The sequence below is a fragment of the Alternaria alternata genome, assembly GCF_001642055.1.
Source record: "Alternaria alternata strain SRC1lrK2f unplaced genomic scaffold CC77scaffold_6, whole genome shotgun sequence".
Lineage (NCBI taxonomy): Eukaryota > Fungi > Ascomycota > Dothideomycetes > Pleosporales > Pleosporaceae > Alternaria > Alternaria alternata.
Window position 1 is genome coordinate 1,291,764 of NW_017306195.1, and position 25,568 is coordinate 1,317,331.

Below are 25,568 nucleotides of genomic sequence, written 5' to 3' on the forward strand. Positions count from 1 at the left end.
CGCCCCAACCCATCATCTCTTGACATATTTATACCGGTACCCCTGTTTCCCATCCTTTGCCTCTCTCTCTTCATCAACACCAACCTCTTCTCTGCCCCACTGTCTCATCAACACTTTGCCAAGCAACTTCTTCTCTTCCTCTATCTCCCTGACACTTTCGGTCCACTGTCCATCACGCTTACCCACCACTGTTTTAGCCTTCTCCTTCATAAGTTTACTAAGCAGTGTGGCTAATTTCTCATCCATTTGCTTGTTGATAGCGTCGTTTTCAGCGGCTTGGTTCGCAAGACGCGTCTCGAGGGCTGCTTTCTCGGAGCGAAGAACGGAAAGTTGGGCTTCCAAGGTGGCTGTTGTGTCTTGAGATGCGGATGTGGATGTTGCTTTAAGGGTCTTGTTGTCCTTGCGAAGGGCGGAGAGTTCGGACTTGAGGGTTTTTGTTTCGGACACTTGCTTGCGGATAATCTCGCGGAGGTTGGCGATTTCGTTATCCTTCGCGTTTGCCCCTGTTGCGAACGATGAGATGGTAGTGTCTTCGTCTGTCTCCTCTTCCAGCTTTGCAGATGCGGCCGCACGGAGCCTTTCAACTTCTTCTTTAGCCCGCTTGAGGTCTTTGGTAAGACTCCTCTTCTCGCTACGCTCTTGCTCGAGTACTGCGCCGGCTTTGCGCACAGCATCCTCCGCCTTGTCGCGGACGTCCTCCATCATAGCCTCGTGTCCTTCTATCATGTCTTCATGTTGGTCGCGTAACTCTTTGTATTTGTTCTCTGCTTCAATCTTCAACTCCTTCATCTTGTTCAGCTTCTTCTCAAGGTCGTTGACACGGCGATCTGCCTCGGCGCGAGCATCACGCAGACGGTCGTTGGCATCTTCCAAGTCTTGCTTGAAGCATTCTGCGTCAGCTCGGGCTTTGGCACTCTCACGATGAGCCTCTGCGAGCTGCTGACGAAGATTCGTGTTGCCTGTCTCGAGACTCTGTAGCCGACCCTGGGCCGTGTTCAATCGTTGCTCAGCATGCTCTTGCGATTCAACAAAAGAGGAAATCTCTTGTTCTTTTGCAGATAGATCGGACTGACCGGATCGCAGTTGGGACTGCAAAGATCTTATGCGCGCTTCGAGCTCCGCTACCTGCGGGGTGTGTCCATCGCTCGCAGATACTCCGATGCCAGGACGCTCTAGTTGCGACTCTACCGACTTGACGTATCTTTGTAGAGCGGATGTACTCTGCAATTGTTGATCTTTAGCAGCTAGGTCTGCAAGCGCAGATGCAAGCTGCGTCTCAAGAGAACCGAGACGCTTCTCCAGATCACCTGTGTTCGATTGGTGCTGTTCCTTCGTGGTACTTTCCGCGCGGACGGCTTCGAGTTGTGACTGAAGATCTCTCACGCAAGTCTCCAGATCGGCCGAGCGACGAGTCCCCTGATCCGTTGCGGTGAGGTCCCTCCGTGCGGTCTCTAGCTCTGACTGCAGAGTGCGGAGTCGAGAGTTGAGATCAAGATTTGTATGAAACAGCTGCTGCTTAGCTGCCACATCGGCGTGTGAGCATTCAATTTCAAATTTGGCAGCCTGGAGTTGGCCTTCCAGTTCGGCAATGCGGGCTGTGTGGCGTTGAGCTTTGAGTGCGATAGCGGAATACACCTCGTCTCTTCTTCGAGCCTCCTCACGAGCTGCCTTTGCGTCGGATGTAGCCGCTTCAAGGTTTGATTGCAAAGCGTTCGCTCGCGCTTGGACCGAGGAAAGTTGCTCGGTCAACAATAGACGCTCCTTTTCCGCATCTTCACTACCATGTCCAGCTTCGTGGAGTTGCGTCTCCTTCAGGTCGTGGAGTTCACGCTCGTGTATTTGGCGTACCTGTGCCAGCTCTGCTTGAACTTCCTCTAGCTTCATGTCCTTGTCTTCGACCTCTTCGGTGAGTTGTCGTTTCGATTCTTCGAGAGATTTTCGTTGCCGTTCAAACTCTTCCAGCATGGTCTCCAGCTTGGTGAGGTTTTGGAGACGCATCTCTTCTCCGAAGTCATGCATCCTGGTCTCCAACGCATCCTCTCGCGCTTTCATGTCGGCATTCGCAGCTGCGTGAGCTGCTTCATCGTCTGCACGTTGCTGTTCCATTTTCTTCTCTAGGTTTGACACCTTCTCCTTATGCTTGTAGTTGTCGTTGCGTGTGCTCTCGAGCTCTGAGCGGGTATACGATAGGATTGTCTCGAGTTCGGTAATGCGCGATCTCGAAGTGGATTCGTGCTGTTCAAGGCGATGTTGCAGCTCTGCGATCTTATTCCGAGCCACATCCTGCTCACTTGTATCGATGATGGCCGAGGTGTGGCGTATGACCGTCTCTTGGGTAGGCTTGCGCGGTGTATCGTAGTCCTCGACGGTGGGTTGCAAAGATCGGGCTTTCGGAGGTGAGGATCGTGGGACTTGTAGATAACTATGTCTTGGTGCATGTAGCGGCGTCCCTGTGATTGCGCCCTCCATCTCCGTGTCTGGTAGATTGCTGAGAAAGCTCCGAACCTTCTCCTCATTTTCCATAGACCGCTCAGATGCTGGTATACTATGCTGACGCTCATTCTTTGTGCCGTTTGCGCGCCTCGTAGGGGAAGTGGTGCGAGATCGACTCTTTCTCCTCTGCTCCGTGTCCTCCACCACGACTGCCGGCTCGCCCACTTCTGTTGCCTGCCTGCTCTCACTTCCATCCTGTATAGCGTCCATTCTTATCACGGGTCGTTTTGTGTTGGCTTCTTTCCGCGATTTTATCTGCGCCAGCGGGAGATCTGCCGTCATCCAGTAGGTCATGTTCATGGTGAAGTCTTCCGGCCCTTCAATCTCGCTCGTGTCTACGTGATCCACGGGCGGTTGGTGGTGGTCTTCTAGTTCTGTCGACTCGAACGTGGAATTGAGGCCCAGAGCATCGAGATCCATTTCATATTGCGATCCATCTTGGGACGGGCGACGCGCTGGACTGCGTTGAGGCGATTGGAAGCGCGTGGGGCTGGCCGTATACGATGAATGTGTTCGGACCATGATTATTACATGCGACTATGGACAGGGAGCGTCGCGGTGTCGTGATGCTGGATAACGATAAGAATTGTGATACCCGTGTCTGTTTGTTGTGGTAACGCGACTACATTCTGTCCTGCGAGTCAAGCGACAATGCACGGACCAATATCACGATTCATTTTGGATCCCAGTGAAAGCTATGCTACTGCGTCCGTCAAGTCTCATCCACTCTGAAGCGCAAAATGACTGTTGAACAATGATTTTCAATGCATCAATTCCGATAAACGAACAGGTTCACGACTGATTATATCACAGACCAAACCACCGCCATCCATACGTCCTGTTCACTTTGATATCCAAGTACTTAGATACTTATGTCACATCCGTCGTACAGATACTCTCCCAATAGTTCTGCTGGATCACTGTATTCTCACTCAGTCGCTACACGCTCGGATTAAAGCCACTCCTTTCCAGCTGGACTACGAGTACGTATCGAAACGACCAGAGTAGTAACCCTGAAGTTAACGTCATCACGATGTGGGCTGTGCCAAAAACGGCATATTCTTCTCAGAACGTAGTAGCTCTTCAACGCGGCCATACGGCTTCCATCCAACATGATAGTATTTTGACCGCAGGGTATGACATTTCGAAACCCACGCTGAAACATCGGAATGTCCAATGGCCAGGCGAAGGTGATGGGCGTCATGAAAAAGTGATACCCGTGTTTGAGTGGCCATGAAGTTTTCAAGCCGTCTGCTCCATACTAGGAAAGCTAGATGTATGCCCATAGCTGACCGTGTGACCCCATCGGGTGCACGAGATCCTTAAAATGCGTCTTTGATGTCGTGATCTCACGCCCTTCGTTCATGCGGTGTGATACTACGCAGCATGACGTTTCTACTGAGCGGACTTGACTGCCCAGGCAGTCGTAATAAATTTCTTCTCGTTCTCTGTGGGACCAAGTGGGCTCTTTTCAGATGGCTTATCGGTCGCGTTTTGTTTGGTGATCATCTGCTGGAGTAGCAGTCCATGATCGGTCACGGTTCGTATACGGAGTGAGCCGGCCGTGGGCACCGCGCTCCAGTCATGCCCATCAAAATTCAGCTTGAGCTCCGAGCTACCGCGTTGGGGAGCAAAGATAGCACAGAGATCGCATTATCTCTAGATGCAGTGCGACCACATTGCTGTCAAACGGCACTCCATAGTCGTATCGTGCAATGTCTTGTGCGAGGTATCATCAGCTTTCATAGGCGGCCCTGATGTCTTGGAGGCTGCATATGTATCCAATTCGATGTCTTACCGACAAATTCCATGTCATGCATGGCGGGAGACCTGCCGGCTTCCGTCAAGCGTAGGAAGGATAACAGCGAGCATTATAATCTGCGGAGAAAATGGATGAGTTGGCGAGGGGTAAGAGGACCAGACGCAGTAAGAACGTGAGCAGCCCCCACGCATACGTTTCGAAGCGTCTCTCGCGCAAGCTTGTTTATTGTGCGTGCTGCGTATGCGGCGTCCGCTTGTGGGTCCGGGATGCTGAACCGAGAGGGGTCCTGCAGACGACATCATCGCATGGTGGTGATATCGGCCAATTCCGAGCTCGACGATACAGTGACCCACCTTGTTGACGCTGCTCTCCCGAGCTGCGGGTAGCCGTTCGTCCTCTGGACTCGCGTGCACGTCAGTGCGAAGGGTCCAGTGAACGTACAGTCCTCGAAGGATGCGGTGCACAGGCGAAATGACAGATGATGCGGGGTATGCGCCTCTTTAGTTACACGACAGCGCGCACCAAGGTACTGGTTGCTCTGACACTCATCGCCGACCTCTTGTCTATCCTCTAGCAGTGCCGACCGCGGAACAGGTGGTGGTATCTGCGCGTATCGCGACGTGTGGAGCAAAGAGTGATAAACAATCAGGGTCCGGTCGACAGCGGCGGCTATGCTCGGCTTCCCGCTCAGGGACAAAGGGCAATACCGCATGCACGCAATCATATCCTGCAACACCCATGGACTCTGTGGAGCTGCTATCCCATGTGTTGCTGGGGTCAGGGACTACAGATGCGTAGCTCACGCTGAGAGGCATGGCGTTCGTCATCTCGTGTGAGATTTAAAAGACGTGTGATCGTTTTCGCAAGGCTCCCCGAGAGTCTGCCCGTCGGCGCCGTGAAAACGTCGTCTTTAACGCTGTGGAACTCTGGCAGTGTTGCTGGCGTCGATCAGGTACCCTCAAGCATGAGAGAGATTGGGTGCAGGTCGGATTGCAATCGCGGCATGAGTGCTGGTGGTTGGCATGGAGCACGGACAACCCCAAGGTCTGCTTGCAGCTCATCAAGTGCTGCATGACACCAGCATCAACGGGATGCACTATTGTGGCTGCCTCTGACGTCCCATCCATATGTCAAAGCTGACTCGATCTACTCGCTGACTGTTGCTTGCCGCCGGCCACAGAGGCAATTTCCCAGCATTATGGCCGCGCCATCGTGGAAAATTCTCGGAGTGCCTCTTCGAGTCACCACACCCGGCGGATATCTCCACTTGCATTTCGACTCACATAAAGCGTTGATGCTTCCTAGCACTCACTGATCCACCCCACCAGCGCCAACAGCTGTCCCTCACTACACCCGCTATCCACCGACCGGGTTCTGTCCCACGCCTTCACAGTCGACGTCAGCAGCAGCATCCGCTCTACGCGCAGGACCGATTCTTGCGTCCAGCCGTCATCTCAGTGTTCATTCCCGTCCAGTGTGCTACCCCACGCGCCCAGCTCGCCCCGCGCATTGCGCACGCTGCCCTGAAAACCAACTTTAGGGTTCACCCATCTGCACCATCCGGGAGCCTCCCAGCCAATTAGACAAGGGTCACCTGCATTGATCCCCACGCTGCATCTCTACCCCAGACTCACGGCATTTCGTCCTAAGTAAGCCACGACTCAAAGTCACATAGAGCGGCCTCTAAACCGTGCCCTGCGATTGTGTCACCTTCACGCATGCCATCGGTCCGCAACTGAATCGGTACGATTGCTCACAGCACCTCTGTGCCATATACTCTCTCGGTATCCAGGCACTACACATTCCATTTCCCAGTAACACATACCCAGTTTGTGGGATGAATTTCGGCTTCAAGAACAATACTTCACACTGGCCTGTTGGACAAGAACACATCAACCGATAGCCTGGTCAGATCCTCCGCATTTTTATCTGTGGCTGCATACCATCATTGCTCTACCAAGACTCTCGGAACAACGATAAGCTTGTTTTTTCCACTGTTCCTGGAGGCTCCACGGGCCCTCTAGCAAGTCGTGTCAAACCCGACTTACCGAATCGGAAAAGAGTCCCGCAGCCAGCTACCCACGGCACGCGAGCGATCGTCATCGAGAACGCCTATTCTTATCTCATTTTTGTAGCACGTAATGGACTCATCTTTGACACTTCTCAGTGCTAACATCCGAATTCTGGTACGTGGGCTTTCTCTTCCTCATGCGCCTTGCTGCATTGCATGGTAACAAAAGTGTCCGTGTCTTACACCGGAGGGAGCCTTGGTGGCGGGTCCTTCATGCACCACATACGGAAAGGCAACTCTTATCATTTGCCTCCCACACAAAATTTTCTCTTCCATGGACATCAGCTAACATGATCACCTCTAAGGACACTCAACTTGCTCTGATACACATCCCGCTGCACCTGTATCGCAACTTTCTTCAGTCAATTCTTCAACTAGTATTGCCCAATGCAACGCGCAAGGCTTTCGGGAACGGTTCTGGTGCGGTGCAGCCTCCGAAAGGCTGGCCTTGCGAGCATCCCTTTGTGAATATCTCTATCACGCCAGTCGAGTGCTCCATAGTATGCTCAAGGACACTTGCGAGTGAACTGTTCGTGCCTGTTCTCAATTTGTTGGATGCTGAATCAAAAGAGTCTGTCAGTATCACTACAGATGACTTTGTTGTAATGCAAGTCGATGGTGAAGGACTTGACGCAGGCCAACGCGTCTTGGAGCTTACGAGTCCTCTCGCTCTGGCTGGAATGTGAGTAGTAATCGCCGTAGAGATTACACTTGAGACTGACTTTATTCCAGTCCCATCTTCTTTATTACCACTTATTTCTCCGACTACATTCTGGTCCCGTTGCGACATCGATCACAGGTCGTGCAGGCACTAGAGGAACGTGGTTTCCAGTTCGAAAAGGACACTTCTTCATACGTCAACTCGTTCCAACATGGCCGCAAACACTCAGCCGCGTCACTCGAAGTTCAACCGCCCAGTACCCCTCCGCCAACCACTATTTCAGAGCTTCAAACCAGGACCTTTGCAACGCTCAAGCGTCGAAGTATTGTCCCTACAGTAGATTCCAGTATCCGACTCGTTCAGTGTGCCGGTCGCCGGGATAGCGCAAATGGCATGAACCAAGCTCGAAATCGCAACAGCATGACGACTGCCGCCGACGACGCACTCCATCTCGGTCTCGTAAAATGCCTCATCACCCAACCATATCCGAAATTTTTATCCCTCACGCTAACTGACACCGAATCTGCGGCATTGCTGTTCGACCACACTCTGTTGCCGCATTTTGCGCAAGATACTCTCCTCGGCTCAAGAGATGAGTTTCTGACGCCCATCACATTGGATCTACGGGATTTGCCAATGGAAAGCACGGGTATTGTGTGTGGTGTAGCCGGCAGATTGGTTGGCGAAACAACAGGACAGCTGGAAGATCCTGTTGAAATGAGTTATCTGAGCACCGCGCGTGCCGGGACGGTCATGGTAGCTGAACAGGAACTGGACCGTGCGCTCGACGCTCTGCGTGGCGCTGAAAATGGCGAGTTAAAAGTAGACGAGTAGTCGTGCGCAGGATATGCAAGTGCGGCACAATCTTTTGACATGCTCTGGTTTGCAGGAAGGTCGCTTGATTATGCCGAGTATACGCCTGTTCCTTTCCACTCGGCTTTCGTCGGCTCTCTCTTTGCTACAGCAAGCAAGTTCGCTAGGACATGCGCATGTAGCTGTTATAGTGTTAGGCGATAGTATCAAAAAGTTGTCGTTCGTGTGTTCGTTTGAGCAGTTCATCACGTGTGCGACGCGATCTTTGAGCAGTAGATTTGATTTGTGCAAGTGGCTTGGTTCTCCAAGTGCTTCAGGACATGAGCACACGCCGCTCCAGCCATTTACATCAGTGCTTCGTACTTGACATGTACAACAGTATATGTTAAGGTTCGCGTCGCGGTTGATTACATGGTCTGTTCAGTCAAATGCTCGCGAATTGATGCAGCCACTTGTTGCCCACCAATCACGATGAAGAAGCCATTCTGGCCCCCACGACAGCTCCTCGTGTCATTCAGCTCAGACGCGAGACAACAGATCGCGATATTATAACACCCCAATCATTGAGCGGACATTTTACTGGAAACGTCTCCGGTCTTGGTTTACCTCCCCTACAGGCATAGGAAACCTTCCCTTAAGGCCTCACCACAGCTATGGCGACAGGGCATTCACCGCTGGCCTTTATAGAGGACAAACAAGCACCTGTCATCCTAATCGAAGTGACTAGTGATGGTCATGCAAAGAGGCTGCAAGTGACTGATGATCTAATTGACGGATACATTGAAAATGATTTTTCGGCAAGTCTGTCAGAAGTCCATTATGGACATGCGCTAACATAGACGAAGACATATGGAAGCAAGATTGAACAGCCAGCGAACGTGGAGACCATTAAGTTGTTGTGAGCATGTTCTTTGAATTGTATACCGGCTGTAATGCTAACATGTTCTTGTCGTAGCTGGTCCAGACGCATAGGAGATTACAATGGCAATATGACGCCGGTACCTCTGTCATCGCATACGTTCAGACGCATTGCTATCTTTGCACGGATACCAGAAATCTATGCGCGCGTGCTGGACTACAAGGCGGCAACCTACGTCTTCGCTGTTCCCCAGCTGCCCACGTTTCTGCGGCATAGGCCTCCAAAAGCAATGCGAAAGCAATACCTAAGTAAGGAGCAGGGATACATTAATCCAAATATGCTGCTGAGCTCATCATGCTAGGTTTCATCTTGCAGTCAGTACCCGGAGCAATGTCTCATGTGTGTGTGAGCGCTTCTTTCACCTACGATTTCTCCACTAAACATATGTACATCTTTATGCATGGCCTTGCAAGCAACAACTACGATCGGTTTTCATACGCGATTCAAGGAGGCGCCTCCAGCATGTCAGCATTCCTAGTGCCAAGTATCATCGTGCGCTTCAATCTTGAGCAGCGAGTGAAAGCACTGAACCTTTGGCAAGATAAAATCTATTGGAATGAGAGAAGGATAGGCATCCGATTCGACCACTATGATAACCCTGAGCTGTCAAGTATTGACTTCAGTACGCTCTCGAAAGACCTAAACGCTGTGAACACCAATCTCGCATTTATAGTCCTGCTTTGCAAAAGCACTACACGTATGCTCGAGTTTCTTGATCAGGTTGCAAGGAGATACAAAAGGCAAGCAGACAATAATGGGGTACCCGAAGACGAATCGACTGAAATCGAGCAATTGCTCCTTGATACCAATTCCGAGCTGCGATCCTGGAACGTGGGGCTTGAGGATCGAGCAGAATACGTATCCAAGCGAGGACAAGCCCTAGTGCAAACTGTGAGTGCCTCATAGACCTTTTGGCAGTGTGCTGACATGTTCTTCTCCAGGTCTATAGTGCGATTGCGCAGCGCGACTCAGCGACAAGTCTTCGTTTGGCGAGCACGAGTACCAGTCTGGCGCAATCGTCTCAAAGCGTAGCAATATCAACATCCCGCGACAGTGCCGTCATGAGAATAATTGCTGCGATTACCATTTTCTTCTTACCGGCAACGTGTAAGTAATGCTCTCGTACGAACTGCATGCGAGACATTCACTGACTTTGTAAACCTGCATCTAGTCACTGCTGTGAGTCTAACCGTGACACACAAAGTCGACGCATGTCAGCCTAACAATTGCAGACTTTCTTCAGCACCACGTTTTTCAGTTTCGACGATGACTTAGGTGGTCGCATATACTCTCAATGGATCTGGCTATACTTCTTGGTTACGATCGCACTGACCTTAATTGTGGTAGTAGGTACTTGGTTCTTGTGGCGTAAGAAAGAGCGCGAAGTCATGGCAGCTTTGATCACACCTAAGGAGGAACAAGGAACAGATCCCGTGGCATTTGATCAGCGGCCGACCGAACTTGAGTTAGATCAGTTTGTTGAGCAAGAAAGTGGAAATGTAGCACGGAGAGCAACTATCGCAAGGTTACGTACAGGTTTAGATTGGACTCAGGCGATAACCCAACAGAAGACGGCACATAGGCAAGGGGAACCGAGCGCATAGCGCAAGCTGAAACAATGAAACAGCCCGTTAGCAGTCAAGTATCAAGATCATATCGACACTTGTCGTAGGCGTATATCACTCAAAGCCGAAGCCCGCACAGTCCGTCCAAGATAGTCATTGCTTCGTTGTGAGAACGCCTTGATTCCTGCATGTGTTCTACACGTAAACAAGTTGCTATGTCTTCGCAGTTGATGATCTCTTCTCGTTCTTGAAGTCTTGAGTCATGAGACATGGAATTATGGTGGGGTATCTGTGATGCTTTTGGCGGTACTAGCCCAATCACTACCTACGGAGTTCATGGCCCGGATGCTTTGCTGGCTCCGGTTGTGACGTGCACGGCACGATGTGTTCCGGAAGAGACTTTATCCCTTCTCATGCACGTCTTCATATGCCTGAGTCGAACGACCCGCAGCTTCACCGATCTTTTCTTTGACTTTCTTCCAATATCAACACCGTCGGTCCAAAATCTTGCTCTTCTCCTGTATCAGTGTTGACGCCTCTTCTGATCTTGTCATCCTGGGTTTCTTCCTCAGTAGCAAAGCGGTAGCACCTTGTCTCGGCTAGTCCAAAGCGCTTCCCCTTCACAAGGAAAGCTTTGATACCTCGATGCGTAATAACAACGATGTTGCTGTATGTTGCGGACAGATCTTTCAACCTTCTTCGTACATTTTCTGCACGCGTAGTAGCGCTTTCTATGCTGTGTTCTGGATAGTCCCACTCTTCATGACATTCAGAGAAGTCGAACTGCGGAAATTTTGCTAACAGCTCTGCCCGTGAAAGACCTTTGTTGCAAATGGCGTCGTTGGCTTCACGAAGATCGGGCCAGATCTGGGTAGGAACTTCCCAAGGACCTGCCCCAGTCAAGAATGGGAAAAGGTTCATAGCAGTTTCGATCGTGCGTGTCATGGGTGAGATGAGAATCAGGTCTGGCTGGACATTGAGATTGATGCGTTTGGTGGAGGCGTTGCCGGCTTTTGTCAATGGCGGATCTCTGTCCGGATAGCCCCGCTGAACGTTATGAAGTGCTTCACCATGGCGTACGATATGCACAAGCGATGTCATGACTGTTGTGCAGCCAGGTGAACAAGGCAAAGATCACATCGCTGTCCAGATTTGGATCTGATCGATGTCGTTGGTTGTCAAACGTCCACGGATGTAAGCTTTGACGATAACCTCTCGTCACTGGTGCTAAGGACTAGAATGGATTGGTGTCATCTGCAAGTTCTCGGAGCTCCCTGCTCCTGCATGCCGAGCTACATCATCTCAATCATCATCATCACCATCCATATTCTTCCTGCACTTATGCCGGTGGTAAATATTCCTGTATCGTCCGACTGAGCGATGAAGCTTTACCCAAGAAGCTCGTTAGCGGCGCAAAACTTGTTCAGAAGATAACGTTCATCATCGCCAAGGCCACCGAAAGATCTCCGCGAAACCCGATGTCGGATTGATCTGCATCTGATAAGATGAGATTGATAATTAGCCCCACTAAGGGCCAAAATCGCACGCGTCCCACCGACCGCTTGAAGCTCCATATCTGGCAGAGTACTCGTGTTGCGACAAGGTGTAGGAAAAGTCTGCAATCCTCCGTGCATCACCGCCTCCGTGCAAGGCTCCGGTACTGAGGGGTGCGCGATGTAGTCCAGCGATGTAACCATGGAACGTATAAGAATGAACACGTCAAAGGCTTGACTGGCCTCGACACCTGTGCTTTATGGTTCCAACTACACGACCATCATAACATGCGTCTTCAAAGTGTCCTCCTCGCCTCATTGGCTTCCCTTCTTGTACATGCCCAGAACAACACGGCCCCACAATGGCCATGGCAAACCTTCAAATCACGCCCAGGATTCGAGCCTCCGGTGCTCTCTATCAACAAGACTGGTACTACCTCGCCAGGGCAGATTCTCTTCCCTTTGAGCGGTAGCGAATCGCACAACTACAGCCTTAACATTTTCCAAGAAGATGGTGAACTAGTCTGGCAGTCAGGATATGGCGACTATGCCGCATTCCGAAGGACTACGCTCTTCGGCGAACCTGTACTTGCCTACTTCGCCGGTGTCTCTTTCAGCGAGCCATGGGGTTTTGGATATGGGATAATCTATATCCTCAACCAACAGTACGAGAACATATATAACGTCACGCTGTGGAACTCGACATATCCATTAGAGAGCATTTCTCCCCTGTACGATCCCACGCAGTATCAGCCTTTCAGCTGGATCGACATGCACGAGAATCTCATTACGCCCGAGGGTACAATGTTCGTTGGAGCTGTGAATGTTACGCCGTGGGATCTGTCATCTATTGGCGGCCCAAAGGATGGCTGGGTTGTAGACTCCATTGTGCTGGAGCTCAACGTGACGAACAGTGAGGTACTTTGGCAATGGAGCCATCTCGACCATGTGGATCAGGTTTCGCTCGCCAGTGCTGTGCCTACATATCCGCTGGACGACCTAGGCAGGAACAGCAGTTATCCCTGGGGACCGTTTCACATCAATTCCGTAGAAAGGTTTGACGACGGTAGTTTCTTGATCTCGTCAAGACATTACTGCTCAATTTTCAAGGTCAACCGCAACGGAACGGTTGAGTGGACATTGAATGTGAGTCTTGCATACATTTTCCCCATATATACCACCAGGTTTGGTAGCAACGAGCATGAAACTAACATATTATAAGGGCTATTCCGGAGGCGATTTTACTCTGATCAACAACCTTTCATTCTGCTATCAACACGACGCGCGTCTACACCCCTCTCAACTGCCCAACACGACCACGATCTCCCTCTTCAACAACGACAACAGCGCAGTTGTATCTCATGTCAACCAAACCACTGGTATATTTCTTTCGATCGATGAGCACAACATGACCGCGTCGTTGCTACAAGAACTCGCCGACCCCGACGACACCATTTACTCGGTCAGCCAAGGCAACATGGAAGTGCTCCCTTCCGGTAACATCGTGATGGGATACGGAAGCGTTCCAACGCTGAAGGAGTTCGATCAAGACGGCAACGTAGTGCTAAGCGTATCCTGGGGCGAAGCGGAGGCGGTACAGAGCTACCGCAGCTACAAGGCCGAGTGGGTTGGTAAGCCTAGCTCGAAGCCGGATGTATACGCGTGCAAGTCAAGCAATGGTACGGAAGTCTACATGAGTTGGAATGGCGCTACGGAGCATCGAGTTTGGACGGTATTTGGCGGTGTATCCAACGGAAGCTTGAGTGAGGTTGTCAGTGTTAACAAGACTGGTTTCGAAACAAAGGCAGTCGTGACTCAATCACTTGGCTTTGTAAGAGTGGAGGCAAGTGGAAGAGAGATTGAGAATGGCGTCTCAAACGTCGTTGGTGTAGTTGAGATGTGCTAGATAGAGTTTGTTGCATATAGTAGTCACTTAGTGGAACGCGCATCAAAAGACTATAAGTAATGGATGAAGTCAAGCCTCTTTTCTTCAAGTACCATTGGCAGAAACTAATGATTGGCCATCAAGACAATCCATGCACATCCATCCGATCGACACGGCCATTCTAAAGTTGCGTACTAGACTACATATCAAGGAACTCATTCGGAATATACAAAGGCATCGAGTCTTCCCACATGCTATCCACTAGCAACGTCTTGTTACTGCCATCAGCGTTCATGACCATGATCTGCCCGTATGGTTGGAATGTATCGTCGTATATCGCAGCCTCATCTCGGAATCCATATTGCGCTGTAGAGTACATGATACGGCCGTCGTGCGTCCAAACCGCATGTGCGTCGTTACCCAGACTGGAGGTCAGGACTTGAAGGCCAGTACCGTCAGGCTTGATGGTGCATACATCAAAGTTCGTGTAGGTGACCCGGCGCGAGAAGACGATACGTGAGCCATCTGGTGACCAAGAGGGCAAGTTGTCGTAATTGTCGCTAGTGGCATTTGTAAGGATGCTGACCGACCGGTCCTCTAAGTTCATGATGCGCAAGCCATATTCGCCGCCAAAGACGCGATAAACGATGTAGCGACCATCGGGTGAGTAGCTAGGGAAACCAGTATTGACAGAACCTTCTGTCAGTTGTTCAGAGAACGAACCGTTGGCAGTCGCGCGGTACAGGGCGCCAGGGCCTGTGCTGCGACTCTGGAACCACGATCCCACACCAAAGACGAGCCAATCGCCGCTTGAGGTCCATGACGGCTGGAAGGCGCCAGAAAGACCCTGTGCTATAGCGGTCTCGCTCATGTTGGCAGAGAAAACATCGAACACCTGCTTGACATCGGTACCGTCTGGGGACATGGTGATAATGCTCGAATTGCCAAGCTGCTTTTGCGTGATGGCAAGTCTTCCCTGTAGAGAAAGCTGGGGGAAAATGTCGGTGAATCGATAATCCCACTCATCGTTCCAGCTGTAAAGTTCCTTACCCATAGGACGAATTGCATCGAAATCGACTTTCTCGTAGACGACCTGTGAGCCATCAGGCGACCAGGATGGCGAGCGAATCGATGCCTTGTAGGCACTGAGGGTGCCATTATCACCAGAGATGTCGACGTAGTTCAGACCCTCATCGTCCGTATTCTTAAGTAGGTATGCAATGGTGTTGTTGCCAATCCATTGGGGAAACATCTTAAGACCAGAGCCTTCCGTGTGTTCTACACGATCAAGACCAGTGTCAAAGGCAATGGATACGAGTTGGCCAGTGACAGTCTGTAAAGACTCAGGTCGGTGCGCGTTCCAAGTGTCTTCAGTGGACATCTCGTAGTATATGATGCGCTTACCATCTGGGGACCACTTGGGCGATCCCAGACAGTAGCTTTCTTTAGTAGCGAGCTGTTTGAAGCCAGTACCGTCGGGACGGATAGCGTAGAGTGACAGCTCCTGGGTATGTTCCCATCCGGTACCGTTGCCATGGCCGCGCCATTGCGTGTTACGATCGGAAGAAAAAGCGATCCATTTACCATCTGGTGACCAAGAAGGACGTAGATAGCTCTCTGGCAAGCTATCATTACCCTTGACAAAATCGGTGCTGGTAAGCTTGGTTGTCTGGCGTGTGGTGAGGTCCATCACCCAGATGTTGGCCTTGTAACCATTGGCTGTCGAAACGTAGGCGATCTTGCTTCCGTCCGGCGATAGCGTCCCTGCATCTTCCATGGACGGTGTTGCAGTTATCATCTCTAAATCTGATCCGTCAGGTCGAACGCGATATATGTCCTGCACGTTGAATTAGCCGATTGGTGCTTTACTAAATTCATGAGAACACCTACCGAGTTGCCATCCCCGTTGCGCTCAGTGGTGAAGGTTATCCACTGCCCATCTGGAGAGAAGGTCGCATGGTAATCGAAATCTGAGCTATTGCCCAGTAGCTTGCGCTCATCGCTTCCATCCGCATTGGCGATGTACAGCTCTGATGTGCCCGGTGCAATACGGTTCATGAAGAAAACACCTTGTTTCCCCAGCGCCCTATGAGATGCCGTCTTGTCAACGTTTGCGCTAAGCTTCGAATTGGAGTAAACACATCCTGGCTTTTCTGTTCGGGTCATTGCATAAGGACAACTCGCGCCATGTAACCGCTCTGGTACTCCCGGATATGAAAACACCACAGCAAAGACAGAGTAAACAGCGGAGAGATGTGAGATACGCATGTTGAAGAGATGTGCTACTGCTGTTTTGCAGATGAATATACTTTGCTTGCAGGTACATGCAAATATAAGCATGCATACACTAAAGCCATGGGCGTAGTGGACCTCTGTCCATACATTACGCACCCGAAGCTAAACACTAAGCAAAAACTGGTAGGAGATGGATAAACCAATTGCCCAAGCCTTGCGCTCCAAAAGCTTGCTGATTTGCCAAGACGTAAGGGTGGAAGAGTACTCTTCCGTTGCTAGGCCCGACGCTTAAGGACTCTTTGCGACGGAAGCATTATCAAATTGTACCCACACTTGGTCATCTCCGGTACATGAAACCAAACTCGACCTACCATGGGTATCCTCCGGTATTATGGATAAATTTGCCACACTCTTCGTCTCTTTTCCCGTCGACAAGTTCCATGATACTCTTCACCGTCTCCTGTGCACTCCTCGCACCAAACTCTTCTTTATTGTGCGGGCCCAGGTTAGAGGCCGTAAAACCAGGGTCGTAGCAAAAGACCTTCATTTTCGGACTGTTTTCCTCGTTTTTGGCCTCGACGTCGTTCTTCTTGATACCCGTAAAGTCCACCTGCTCGATTCCCAGTCCGTACTCCACATATAGGCACGCACTAAGCATATTGAAAGCGACCTTGCTAGCGCGATACGGAACGGCCTGGATCTTGTACATTGGACTTTCTGAGGCGAGACGGCGACCGATCGACCCTGCACCAGAGGATATGTTGATAATTCGCGGGTTCGCACTTTTTTTGAGCAACGGAACGACCGCGTTCGCAAGAAGCCATGGCCCGGTTGCATTTACGTCGAAAGCTGTAGCCAAGCGTTCACGCTCCGTCAAACCTTCCGGTAAGGCGACTGCGGCATTATTGAACAGAATGTCAAGCCTGCCGTGCTTCTCTTCGATAAGCTTCGTGGTCTGCTCAATGTGGTCGTCGTTCTGCATGTCGAGATGCACGAGCTCGATGCTACCCGATAGCTTGCGTGCTTGCAGGTCTTCTAGGGCGGCAGACCCTTTGGTGGTAGAGCGAGAGCCGAGAAGAACATGGTATTTCCCCCTCAGGAGAAGTTGGTGAGCGATCTCGAAGCCTATACCGCTGTTCGCCCCGGTGACGAGGGCAATCTCTTTCACGATGGACGACATTGCGGGCAGATAATGAGATGTGAATAATCAGAGTGAAGAGGGAAGGGTTGCGACTATCTCTTGACAACGAAAACACTGCTAGACGTGACTGTCAAGTATTTATCCTACCTACAGTGGTTTGGCTTACAGCCGGACATGTGAGTACAAAATCCGGAATGACGCGCCGCAGTCAGCGTGGCTGTTCAGCCGGTTCCGTGTGTGCAAATCTGAACTATGCTTTGTGCCCTTCATTTCGTAATCCAGGCCAGTGCATTCGAACGAATGAACTAAGGAAAGCACACCAAGCTGGTTCATCTGCATAGTTCACGGCCTGATGCAAGCGGGACGAAGTGTTCGGAGATGCGGGAGAATTGGTTTTGCACTTCCAATCACCGGCGCTAGCACTGATATGGACTAATGAAATTGCACACACATCCCAAGCCTTGCAGGTCGCTTGCGCATTGTCAGTGTCATCAACAGCCGGGCAAAGATGAATTGTGAATGAACATGTAACTGGAAGAGCCAGATCACCTGATATCAGGTATGACGGTCTCTTAAATTTTCAAAATGATTGATGTACCACCTGCTGGCCTACACTACGATGCCATCCAGGCTACGAACTTGCGGAGACAATGAATCAGCCCTCAACTCTTTAGTAGCGACCTCCGGCATTTTAAGCCAATCTTGCTGTATCAGGCCTCTTCCGCGCTCATTCATCTGCAAGTTCGGTAGCTCTTGCCGTAATGCAGTGATGCCACCCTTCACGCTGCTCGCTGAAATGGCTTTTGCCCGAAGCACGCTCGTGGCAACGCGGGCAGTATCGCCGCCATAGCAAACGATGTATACGTTCTTCCCAACAAGATCGTGCGCGTTGATGCGATCGGGTGTGAATGTAGCCTCTAACTCTCTCCATTGCTTCTCGAGGACCGCAGCGTCTAAGAAAGGGCTCGGCGTAGACGCGTTGAGACTTTGTAGCGGCAGGTTGTATGATCCTGGAATGTGACTCGTAACAAAGTCTTCCGGCTTTCTCAGATCAAGCAAGACAGCGTCAGTGCGTTCTTCAACGGTATCGGCAAACTGTGACAGCGCTCGTGTAGGAGTAAGTTCCCATGCTTCGTCGTAGCGGTATAGGTCAACTGCGGTTAGGTTCTAGGGAAATGTTAGACATGCTTCGGTCAAACAAATCGCCTTCTAGAGCGCCACTCAGCGAGTCACAAGAAAGAAACGATTGGATCTTACCTCATTATGTATGGGTCGAAAAGCGGTACTACCCAGCTTGTCGAAGTACTCATCCATATACTGGTACGGTCCGTCGCAAGCGACGAAGGCGCAGTCAATCAATCCGTTGGCTCCACTAAGCTCGGATAGAGTTCCTGAGCTCTTCCGCTTCTCGAGGTAATTAAAGAGCCCTGGTGCCGTCAGCTACTGTATGTTGAACGCTTCTTGCACCTACCCTGCAAGTTGAAGCCCGAAGAGGGGCCGCAAATCAGTCCTGCCCGACAGAGTTGTAGAGATAGACCGAAAGCATCCTTGGACCCGACCTCTTCTATAGCATCAACAGAGCCGCGCCATGGGAATTCCACAGGGCTTAAAAGAGCAAGCGATCTGGGCCCTGGTACCCGGTCACCAGCAGCAGTGCACACACTAGGCACATGGTTAGGGCACAATATTGCGAGTGGCAGTATACTAGAACTTACCCTAATCGAACTACAGAAGGCTTGGCTGATTTGAAGTACTGGCCAAGACCCGTCATGGTGCCAGAGGTACCCATGCCAGCACAAATGAGGCTGATGTTAGGTAATTGTTGGTGAATCTGCGGTCCAGTCCATTTAACATGCGATTGCCAATTCTTCGAAAGTAAGTAAGAGCTGCATTGAGAAAGGTATATCAGGTAGCTCACCGCATCATTTTCGTATTGGTTAACGTTCAGAATCGCTTCGTCTTGCTCGGCCATCATCCTCGCTTGATGAATGCCGCCACGTTCGTCATGTGGTTCCGGCTGAGACGGGCCGCCAAAGAGCGTACTGCTGGTAACTTAGAAATTGTTCATGGTCAGAAGAAGGCTGACGTACATATCCAAACCGAAGAATTGCATCAGCCGGAGCTTTGGAGCCGAAGTCTTGTTGCTTAGAAACGCGCGAACATCTTGTATCCCGTGGTTTATACGAGAGACCAGTGCTAAGGATATAACGGTAGATCCCGAGCTATACTCGACTACTGTTTTCGACTTCTCCGGATGAACCTCTTTGGTCAACATGTTCAACGCTGGGTACGCATGAGTGATGTGCAATGGCGGTGAATCTTCTTTCACATACCAGGCATGATCTTGACATTGTTCGACGGATGCATAGACATCATCTTTGCATGTATTCTGACCCCATCCTGGTAGTACGGATTTAGACTTGGTGGAATCTCGACAAGAGGAAGCATCGGCTGGTGGTCGGGGTCGAAATAGTTTCGAAGAGCATCTGGCCCAGAGTAGGCATTCAAATAATTTCGTGAAGCCATACTGGAGATTTCCTAAGCTGTATGATAAGAGATGAAGGGATCCAGACACTGGCACGGCCTCCCCTTTAACTATTGAAGGCTCTACTGGTAATACATCGGAGCTTGGAACGAATTGATGCTACTGTGGACACAGCGGATCTACGGGACTGGAATTCTACGGCATGGGTTTCATGCGGGATGTAACAATGAAGGTGCTCATCGGTGGCACTTTGTGGGTGTTGTTTGTTGCATCACTAGTATGCAGATCCACGTCGGAGAGGGATTTGTACGGCAGAATTCCCGCTGCGGTCGAGGGACGTTGCGGATCAGCCAAGAAGCGCAAATGTGATCTACAGGCGATTGCGCGACCGGTCAACTTTGTGATAGGGTTGTTTGATGGCATCGCGGTGATTCTGGATGGACGCGAGAGATATTGAGCACATTGATGGCGGCCGTTCGGGATGGAATGCGAACGCGCTAGCGTGTTTATGTACATGTTAGCGCCGACGAACTAAAAGTAGCGTTCAGGAGCTCTAGAGGTCACGACCTCTGCATGGCTGATACAACGACAAGGCTCAAGAGCAGGTTTACTGTGCATGGGGTGGAAACATTCACCGGTAAATACTCTGAGTGAAGTCTTTGCGCATAGCAGGTCCTCAATGCACTCAGCAAGGTTTTCACATCGCAGCCTGGTCCAAGACGGGATATGGTGCGAGGCCGAAGCATACGATCTTGGCTTTCGCATCGGATTGCTTGTCACAAGTTACTCATAACTTCCAGGTACCGTACCCGAACATCTCATGGGCCGCTAGCAGGCACCACTCAATGATCTTGCTGCGTTACGCATCTGGTCTGCAGCGCGCACCTTGCATGATTGGTCGATGCATAGGTGTACTTGATCACCATAGTCACAGACTTGGGCTACGACCGATCGGCATTGGAGATCCGGCTTGAGTACTATATGTCGAACTGTAGCCGCAAGCCTTGTCGACATCTGCGCCAATGTTGTACCCACCACACCAAGTCGGGCTCATATCTATCAGGCTCAGCCCATACTGATCTTGCTATGTTACCAGCTGGATATCCCACAATACCATAAGTCGCTCGAAAACACGGATTCGTGCACAAACACGATCGAGTCACATAATCGAATTTATACCATGACGACCAAGGATGAGCCTGAAGCTGTTGTGGGCATGCCGAAGGAACCCTACCCTGAAATAACCCCAACTCAAGCACTTGGACAGCCTCTAGAGTTCAATGAACAAACAAGTAAGGGAAATACAAATCAAAACTTCAATCTCCACTAACTATTTACCGAAAACAGACTACGTGCCGGTTAAGACCATCATCACAGTAAGAACATTGGCGGTTACAGTTTTCGTCCGTACTTATACGTCAGTAGATATTCCTGGCTTGCGCAAGCGTTGATCTGCTAGCTTTGATGGACCAAACGACGCTTGCAGCCAGTTTGACCATCGTCAGCAGGGATCTCAATGCCAGTAACGAAAGTGCTTGGATTGCGGGCGCATACTTCTTAACGTCGACGTCATTCCAGCTTCTATACGGGCGTCTCTCCGACATATGGTCCCGCAAGGTGCTCTTGATCATTGGCATTGGCATCTTCTTTTTCGGCTCGCTAGCTGCTTCCTTGGCACAGTCCGCCCTTCAGCTGATCGTATTTCGTGCATTCATGGGCGTGGGTGGTGGAGGTTTGATGACGGTGGCCCAGATGATAGTATCGGACATTGTACCTCTTCGCGAAAGAGGAAAGTATCAGGGTATACTCGTAAGTGATGTTGTAATGTGCTCTGCTGTGTCAAACTAACAACCTCTAGGGCTCGGTCGTAGCTTTGGCGAATGGCATTGGGCCAGTCATAGGTGGCGCACTCGCTTCCCAAAGCCATGATTCTTGGTACGGATTTCGTGTTGATATTAGATCAGTACTATACTAAGCCATTTGAAGGAGATGGATCTTCCGACTGAATCTGTTTCTATGCGTTCTGACCACTGGGTCTGTCGTGTTTTTCATGCCACTCAGGAAGGTGGATGGTGAATGGAAGAAGTAAGTAGTATTATCACACACAGCTGAAGGTCGCTAACCAGACCAGAAAAGTAGCAGCTATCGACTTCTTTGGTGCATTCCTAGCTCTCGCTGGATCCGCCTTGCTCGTGGTATGTTGCTCGATACCACCGGTCATCCATGCAGTCAAAACTTACTGTTGTAGCTCGCCTTGACATGGGCAGGTGGACAGTACGCCTGGAATTCTGCTTACGTCGTTGCTACTTTGGTAGTCGGAGTTGCAGTCTCAGTATTCTTCATCATATGGCAGTGGAAATGTACCAAGGTGCCATTGATACCGAGTAGGTTTGCTGCAAACGACACGGAGGACTTCGTACTGACCCCAAGCAGTGACAATATTCACATCCAGAGTCGTCAATGGTGCCGGAATAACGATGTTCGTGAACGGCTGGAACTTTCTCGTTCAGGTTTACTACATCCCTTCCTTCTATCAGCTGGTGTATGGCTATACAGCTGTGAAGTCCGGCGCACTACTACTTCCCATCACACTCACACAAAGTAAGACGACTACCACTGGTGAACACGTCATGTATCTGAACTTTCTATAGCTCTTTTCAGCACACTTTCAGGCCTCGTTGTACACTGGACTGGCCGGTATAGGGAATGTCTGCTTGTGGGTTGGGCGATATGGGCGATTGGCTTGGGCCTGATATCGACACTTGACAGCCCCTCTCTTGGGAAACAAATAGGCTACGGTCTACTCGCTGGTCTTGGATTGGGAAACACGCTGCAACCTTCGCTAATCGCTGTGCAGGCAGGCGTGGAGCGCAAACACATGGCTGTTGTCACTTCGACGCGCAACTTCATACGCAACCTTGGCGGCACTCTTGGTCTTGCGATCTCCGGCACGATAATCAACAACGCAGTTCGCTTCTCATTGGTTCCATACGGGCTTTCAATACCAGAGATTCAAATGCTACTTGATACGCCAGACATGTTTCGCGATTCAGTTGGCCAAGAGCGTACGGACTTGATCCGCGCTGCACTTGCTTCGGCCTATCAGCAAGGTTTTCGGGTGATTTTCATCGTTGGAGCAGTGTTGAATGCACTTGCATTCATCGCTGCTTGGTTCTTGATGCCTCAAGTGGAGCTGTCAAGGAAGGATGATGCTCAACTGAAAGAAGAGGGCAAGAAAAGGCAAGAGGAAAAACGTGGTAGGACTGGTCCTGCCTAGAATGCTTCATCAAAGATACCCAAAGATCGGTCGAGACATATGATACATGCAATCGAGGGATGATTTTGGTTGCCAAGACCTGATGATCGTTTCAACTACCGACAATGCAGGGCGTGCGACGGGTAAACGCTAGATTACTATCCATAGATTCTCGACTACATACCCTAGTAGACCGACCCCACATAGAACAAGCACCACTCATACCCCCACATCTACTATGCGTGTTAGTTTCGAAGTCTAACAGATACTATGACCGGGTAACAGTATCATATTAGACACCAATCTCGAAGTATTATTGAAGACAATGACCATATATAGCCTTCTTTTCCCTCTGGTTTCCAGCCAGCCCAGAACAAATCGCTGGAACTGGCAACAGCTTCAAGGATGCTCACTATCACTCTCTTCGTCCTCGCGTTGGCCGCCACTGGCCTCTCACAAGCACCAGAGGGTTACCGTGCGGTCTACATAACATCCGCGCAGGACACCAAATTCGTCGTCGTACCCAAATCGCGAACTGCAGGAGCAACCCTGGTAGTGTAAGGCCAAAGACCATCTTCACTCCCTATTACCTGTGCAACTCTTCTAACACTAGCTCCAGGCAAAGCACTACATCTACTCCAGAGCAATCATGGTATATCAAGGCGCCCAACAACGCTACGTCCATACAACTCGCATCCACCACTCTCTGCATGGATGCTGGGCCTAAGTCCGGCTGGAAAGACATGGCCAACATCTACCTCCGCGAATGCGTAGCCGGAAGCGAACAGCAGACCTGGAACGCCATGGCCGATGGACGTATTGCTCTCGCTGCTAGCAGCGGTACCCAGCAGTGTGTTGATTTACAATATCTAAGGGCTACGCAGAACAACCCTGTCGGATTGTACAACTGTGCAGGATTGGGAAATACGGGGGCAGCGGACAAGGGTATCAACTGGCCATTGAAGAATGCGACTGTCGTGTAGACGTAAGAACGCGACGAGTGAAGTCATCCGTCGTATCTGGAATCAATAAGTACTGAGAGTTCGCGCAAGACGTATCTTTCCGAGCCTATCGCTCATGAACTCCTCCTGCAGGCTGCTTAGCATTACTTCGCATTGCACATATCAAACCCCTTCAAGACCACCTGCACCTGCTAGCTGCATCGCTATCTTTGTCGCCGCCTCTGGCCTTGCAAGATAAATGCAGGTGAAGCCTACTAGAGTGAAGTCAGCTCCTTAACGTGCGTAAGGCGTCTGCCTTGTGTTCCTAATGATAGACGAGGTAGAAGACCATGGTACCACTAGAAGAAAGCTTCGAAGAGAGTATGAAAAATCGCCTTATCTCCACATCGAGCATGTGCTGAGAAAGATCGATTGAGATCTCGATGCTCTGGAGGCAGAGTTTAAAACAGCTACAACAAGAGCGAAGAACAAAGTATCTGTCATGGAAAGAATAGCTGGACAGATCCGGGTTTGACATGCATATGCTGGTGGCATCACACCATTCGACAGCACAATGTCCAGGAGAATCGAAGACGCAGAGACCGACGGAGTGTTTCATGGAAACGTGGAGGCTAATTACTACATGACCTTCTAGAGTGTATGCTGGAGAATTGAAAACCTCGTCTCCTAAGAATGGACATTTTCCGATGTGCTACATTCCAAGTACGCTTGTCAGATGTAATGGAGAATGGTATGCTGGCATTTGTAGGGTAAACTGAGACGATTGGGTCATTAACACCATGTTCCGCGAGAGATGGATATATCCCGATCATTCAATATGGGTCCATATTCTCTCCAAATCAGTAAACGTATCTTGGGGACTTGATATCCAGCTTCGCGTCAGCCATGACTATGCTTGTCATTTGCTCCAAAATTTCGAAAGTGTCCTTCATCCGGGCGACTATCTGCAGCTTTTCATGGAAGCAACTGCGAAATCGCCATTAAGGAAGAAGAAGTGCAGCTGATGCTAGTTACAAGACAAGAGGTACGCTATCGATAGGTGGAGGTCGTGTAGAAATGCGGTGGCGGGTTGGCGAAGAGGAAAGGTGGCGGGGCCGCGGCGCACAGGCTACAATGCCCGTGCGTTCGATGAACATCATCATTCGATGAACACCCCCAACAACTCAATATAGTCAAAAAGATGAGGTTGTAGAGCCACAACAAATCGTGATAAAATTGCGCAAATCTAGGATTATACTAAATACAGGCCTGCGGAGATTTTGGCTTATTCAGATAACCTTTTGGAGGGCGTTATCGGTCGTTGCCGTCGACTACGTGGGGTGGCAGCTCGTGCAACCCGTGTGTCTCCCACCACAGCTGGAGCAACACCACCACGCTTTTGACGCTTTGTAGCTGTCGGATGAGGTTGTGAAGCCTTGCGCTTACCCTTTTGGGACAGTTTTATAAGCTTCTTAGTGTTGTTGATAAGCTCACGGTGTTGTTTCTTGGCCAGCTTTTCAGCCTCCTCCTTCCTCTTCTCCTCCGCCCGTCTCTCCCGCTCTACACGCTTCACAGCTTTGAGTTGAGCCTCACAATCGCGTGCTGCCTTCTTGATCTCGGCTTGCTTGGCTTTTTGAAGCTTTTCAAGCTCGGCTTGTTGTTGTTGTGATGCCCGACGATCGCGAGCTCGTTGTACACTCCTTGGTGACCACAAAACGGCTCCCCCATGATACTCATGATCCTCATCAAGCTCGAGGGTGAAGCTCTGCTTTTTCCGTCTCTCCTTGATCAAGAGGGAACGCTTGAGGCCCTTGATCTCGTCGTGGAGGAGTGTATTTTGAGCTGCAA

General features: G+C 50.5%; 10 protein-coding genes across 10 annotated transcripts; 5 read left to right on the forward strand and 5 right to left on the reverse strand.

Annotated features, from left to right (window-relative positions):
* Positions 1-12: 12 nt before the first annotated feature.
* CC77DRAFT_985534 (hypothetical protein) lies at positions 13-3,015 on the reverse strand (the record flags this gene model as incomplete). The annotated part of the gene is made up of 2 exons (XM_018536200.1): positions 13-1,191; positions 1,354-3,015. The coding sequence occupies 2 exons, from the start codon at positions 3,013-3,015 to the stop codon at positions 13-15; spliced, it is 2,841 nt and encodes a 946-aa protein (XP_018388288.1).
* A 3,601-nt stretch (positions 3,016-6,616) lies between these two features.
* On the forward strand, positions 6,617-7,821 carry CC77DRAFT_1059739 (hypothetical protein; the record flags this gene model as incomplete). Its single annotated transcript, XM_018528269.1, has 2 exons — positions 6,617-7,008; positions 7,059-7,821. The coding sequence occupies 2 exons, from the start codon at positions 6,617-6,619 to the stop codon at positions 7,819-7,821; spliced, it is 1,155 nt and encodes a 384-aa protein (XP_018388289.1).
* A 316-nt stretch (positions 7,822-8,137) lies between these two features.
* CC77DRAFT_749711 (hypothetical protein) lies at positions 8,138-10,432 on the forward strand. The gene is made up of 6 exons (XM_018533082.1): positions 8,138-8,597; positions 8,646-8,698; positions 8,756-8,967; positions 9,021-9,610; positions 9,661-9,826; positions 9,891-10,432. The coding sequence occupies exons 1-6, from the start codon at positions 8,454-8,456 to the stop codon at positions 9,992-9,994; spliced, it is 1,269 nt and encodes a 422-aa protein (XP_018388290.1). The 5' UTR covers positions 8,138-8,453; the 3' UTR covers positions 9,995-10,432.
* Positions 10,391-11,472, reverse strand: CC77DRAFT_1048811 (phosphoglycerate mutase-like protein). Its single transcript, XM_018527554.1, has one exon. It carries the CDS (start codon positions 11,383-11,385, stop codon positions 10,738-10,740), a length of 648 nt encoding a protein of 215 aa, XP_018388291.1. The 5' UTR covers positions 11,386-11,472; the 3' UTR covers positions 10,391-10,737.
* Positions 11,473-11,605: 133 nt separating this feature from the next.
* CC77DRAFT_985541 (hypothetical protein) lies at positions 11,606-13,784 on the forward strand. Its single transcript, XM_018536201.1, has 2 exons — positions 11,606-12,923; positions 13,000-13,784. Exons 1-2 carry the CDS (start codon positions 12,066-12,068, stop codon positions 13,681-13,683), a joined length of 1,542 nt encoding a protein of 513 aa, XP_018388292.1. The 5' UTR covers positions 11,606-12,065; the 3' UTR covers positions 13,684-13,784.
* Positions 13,785-13,861: 77 nt separating this feature from the next.
* Positions 13,862-15,828, reverse strand: CC77DRAFT_1039323 (tricorn protease N-terminal domain-containing protein; the record flags this gene model as incomplete). Its single annotated transcript, XM_018527158.1, has 2 exons — positions 13,862-15,499; positions 15,553-15,828. 2 exons carry the CDS (start codon positions 15,826-15,828, stop codon positions 13,862-13,864), a joined length of 1,914 nt encoding a protein of 637 aa, XP_018388293.1.
* A 146-nt stretch (positions 15,829-15,974) lies between these two features.
* CC77DRAFT_1018826 (NAD(P)-binding protein) lies at positions 15,975-17,393 on the reverse strand. Its single transcript, XM_018524701.1, has one exon. It carries the CDS (start codon positions 17,075-17,077, stop codon positions 16,265-16,267), a length of 813 nt encoding a protein of 270 aa, XP_018388294.1. The 5' UTR covers positions 17,078-17,393; the 3' UTR covers positions 15,975-16,264.
* Positions 17,394-17,647: 254 nt separating this feature from the next.
* CC77DRAFT_931240 (tryptophan synthase beta subunit-like PLP-dependent enzyme) lies at positions 17,648-19,564 on the reverse strand (the record flags this gene model as incomplete). Its single annotated transcript, XM_018534202.1, has 7 exons — positions 17,648-18,205; positions 18,296-18,465; positions 18,510-18,700; positions 18,754-18,905; positions 18,957-19,080; positions 19,129-19,321; positions 19,372-19,564. The coding sequence occupies 7 exons, from the start codon at positions 19,562-19,564 to the stop codon at positions 17,648-17,650; spliced, it is 1,581 nt and encodes a 526-aa protein (XP_018388295.1).
* A 1,139-nt stretch (positions 19,565-20,703) lies between these two features.
* CC77DRAFT_1059746 (MFS general substrate transporter) lies at positions 20,704-22,800 on the forward strand (the record flags this gene model as incomplete). Its single annotated transcript, XM_018528270.1, has 9 exons — positions 20,704-20,815; positions 20,871-20,899; positions 20,949-21,332; positions 21,382-21,458; positions 21,510-21,608; positions 21,655-21,718; positions 21,772-21,907; positions 21,957-22,124; positions 22,175-22,800. The coding sequence occupies 9 exons, from the start codon at positions 20,704-20,706 to the stop codon at positions 22,798-22,800; spliced, it is 1,695 nt and encodes a 564-aa protein (XP_018388296.1).
* A 384-nt stretch (positions 22,801-23,184) lies between these two features.
* CC77DRAFT_1059747 (hypothetical protein) lies at positions 23,185-23,762 on the forward strand (the record flags this gene model as incomplete). Its single annotated transcript, XM_018528271.1, has 2 exons — positions 23,185-23,336; positions 23,399-23,762. 2 exons carry the CDS (start codon positions 23,185-23,187, stop codon positions 23,760-23,762), a joined length of 516 nt encoding a protein of 171 aa, XP_018388297.1.
* Between the last annotated feature and the right edge of the window lie 1,806 nt (positions 23,763-25,568).

Coding starts and splice junctions, on each gene's coding strand:
- CC77DRAFT_749711 (XM_018533082.1), top strand. CDS start 8,454: ATGGCGACAGGGCATTCACCGCTGGCCTTTATAGAGGACAAACAAGCA. Junction 8,598..8,645: donor ACATTGAAAATGATTTTTCG/GCAAGTCTGTCA, acceptor ACATAGACGAAG/ACATATGGAAGCAAGATTGA. Junction 8,968..9,020: donor AATGCGAAAGCAATACCTAA/GTAAGGAGCAGG, acceptor TCATCATGCTAG/GTTTCATCTTGCAGTCAGTA.
- CC77DRAFT_1048811 (XM_018527554.1), bottom strand. CDS start 11,385: ATGACATCGCTTGTGCATATCGTACGCCATGGTGAAGCACTTCATAAC.
- CC77DRAFT_985541 (XM_018536201.1), top strand. CDS start 12,066: ATGCGTCTTCAAAGTGTCCTCCTCGCCTCATTGGCTTCCCTTCTTGTA. Junction 12,924..12,999: donor CGGTTGAGTGGACATTGAAT/GTGAGTCTTGCA, acceptor ACATATTATAAG/GGCTATTCCGGAGGCGATTT.
- CC77DRAFT_1018826 (XM_018524701.1), bottom strand. CDS start 17,077: ATGTCGTCCATCGTGAAAGAGATTGCCCTCGTCACCGGGGCGAACAGC.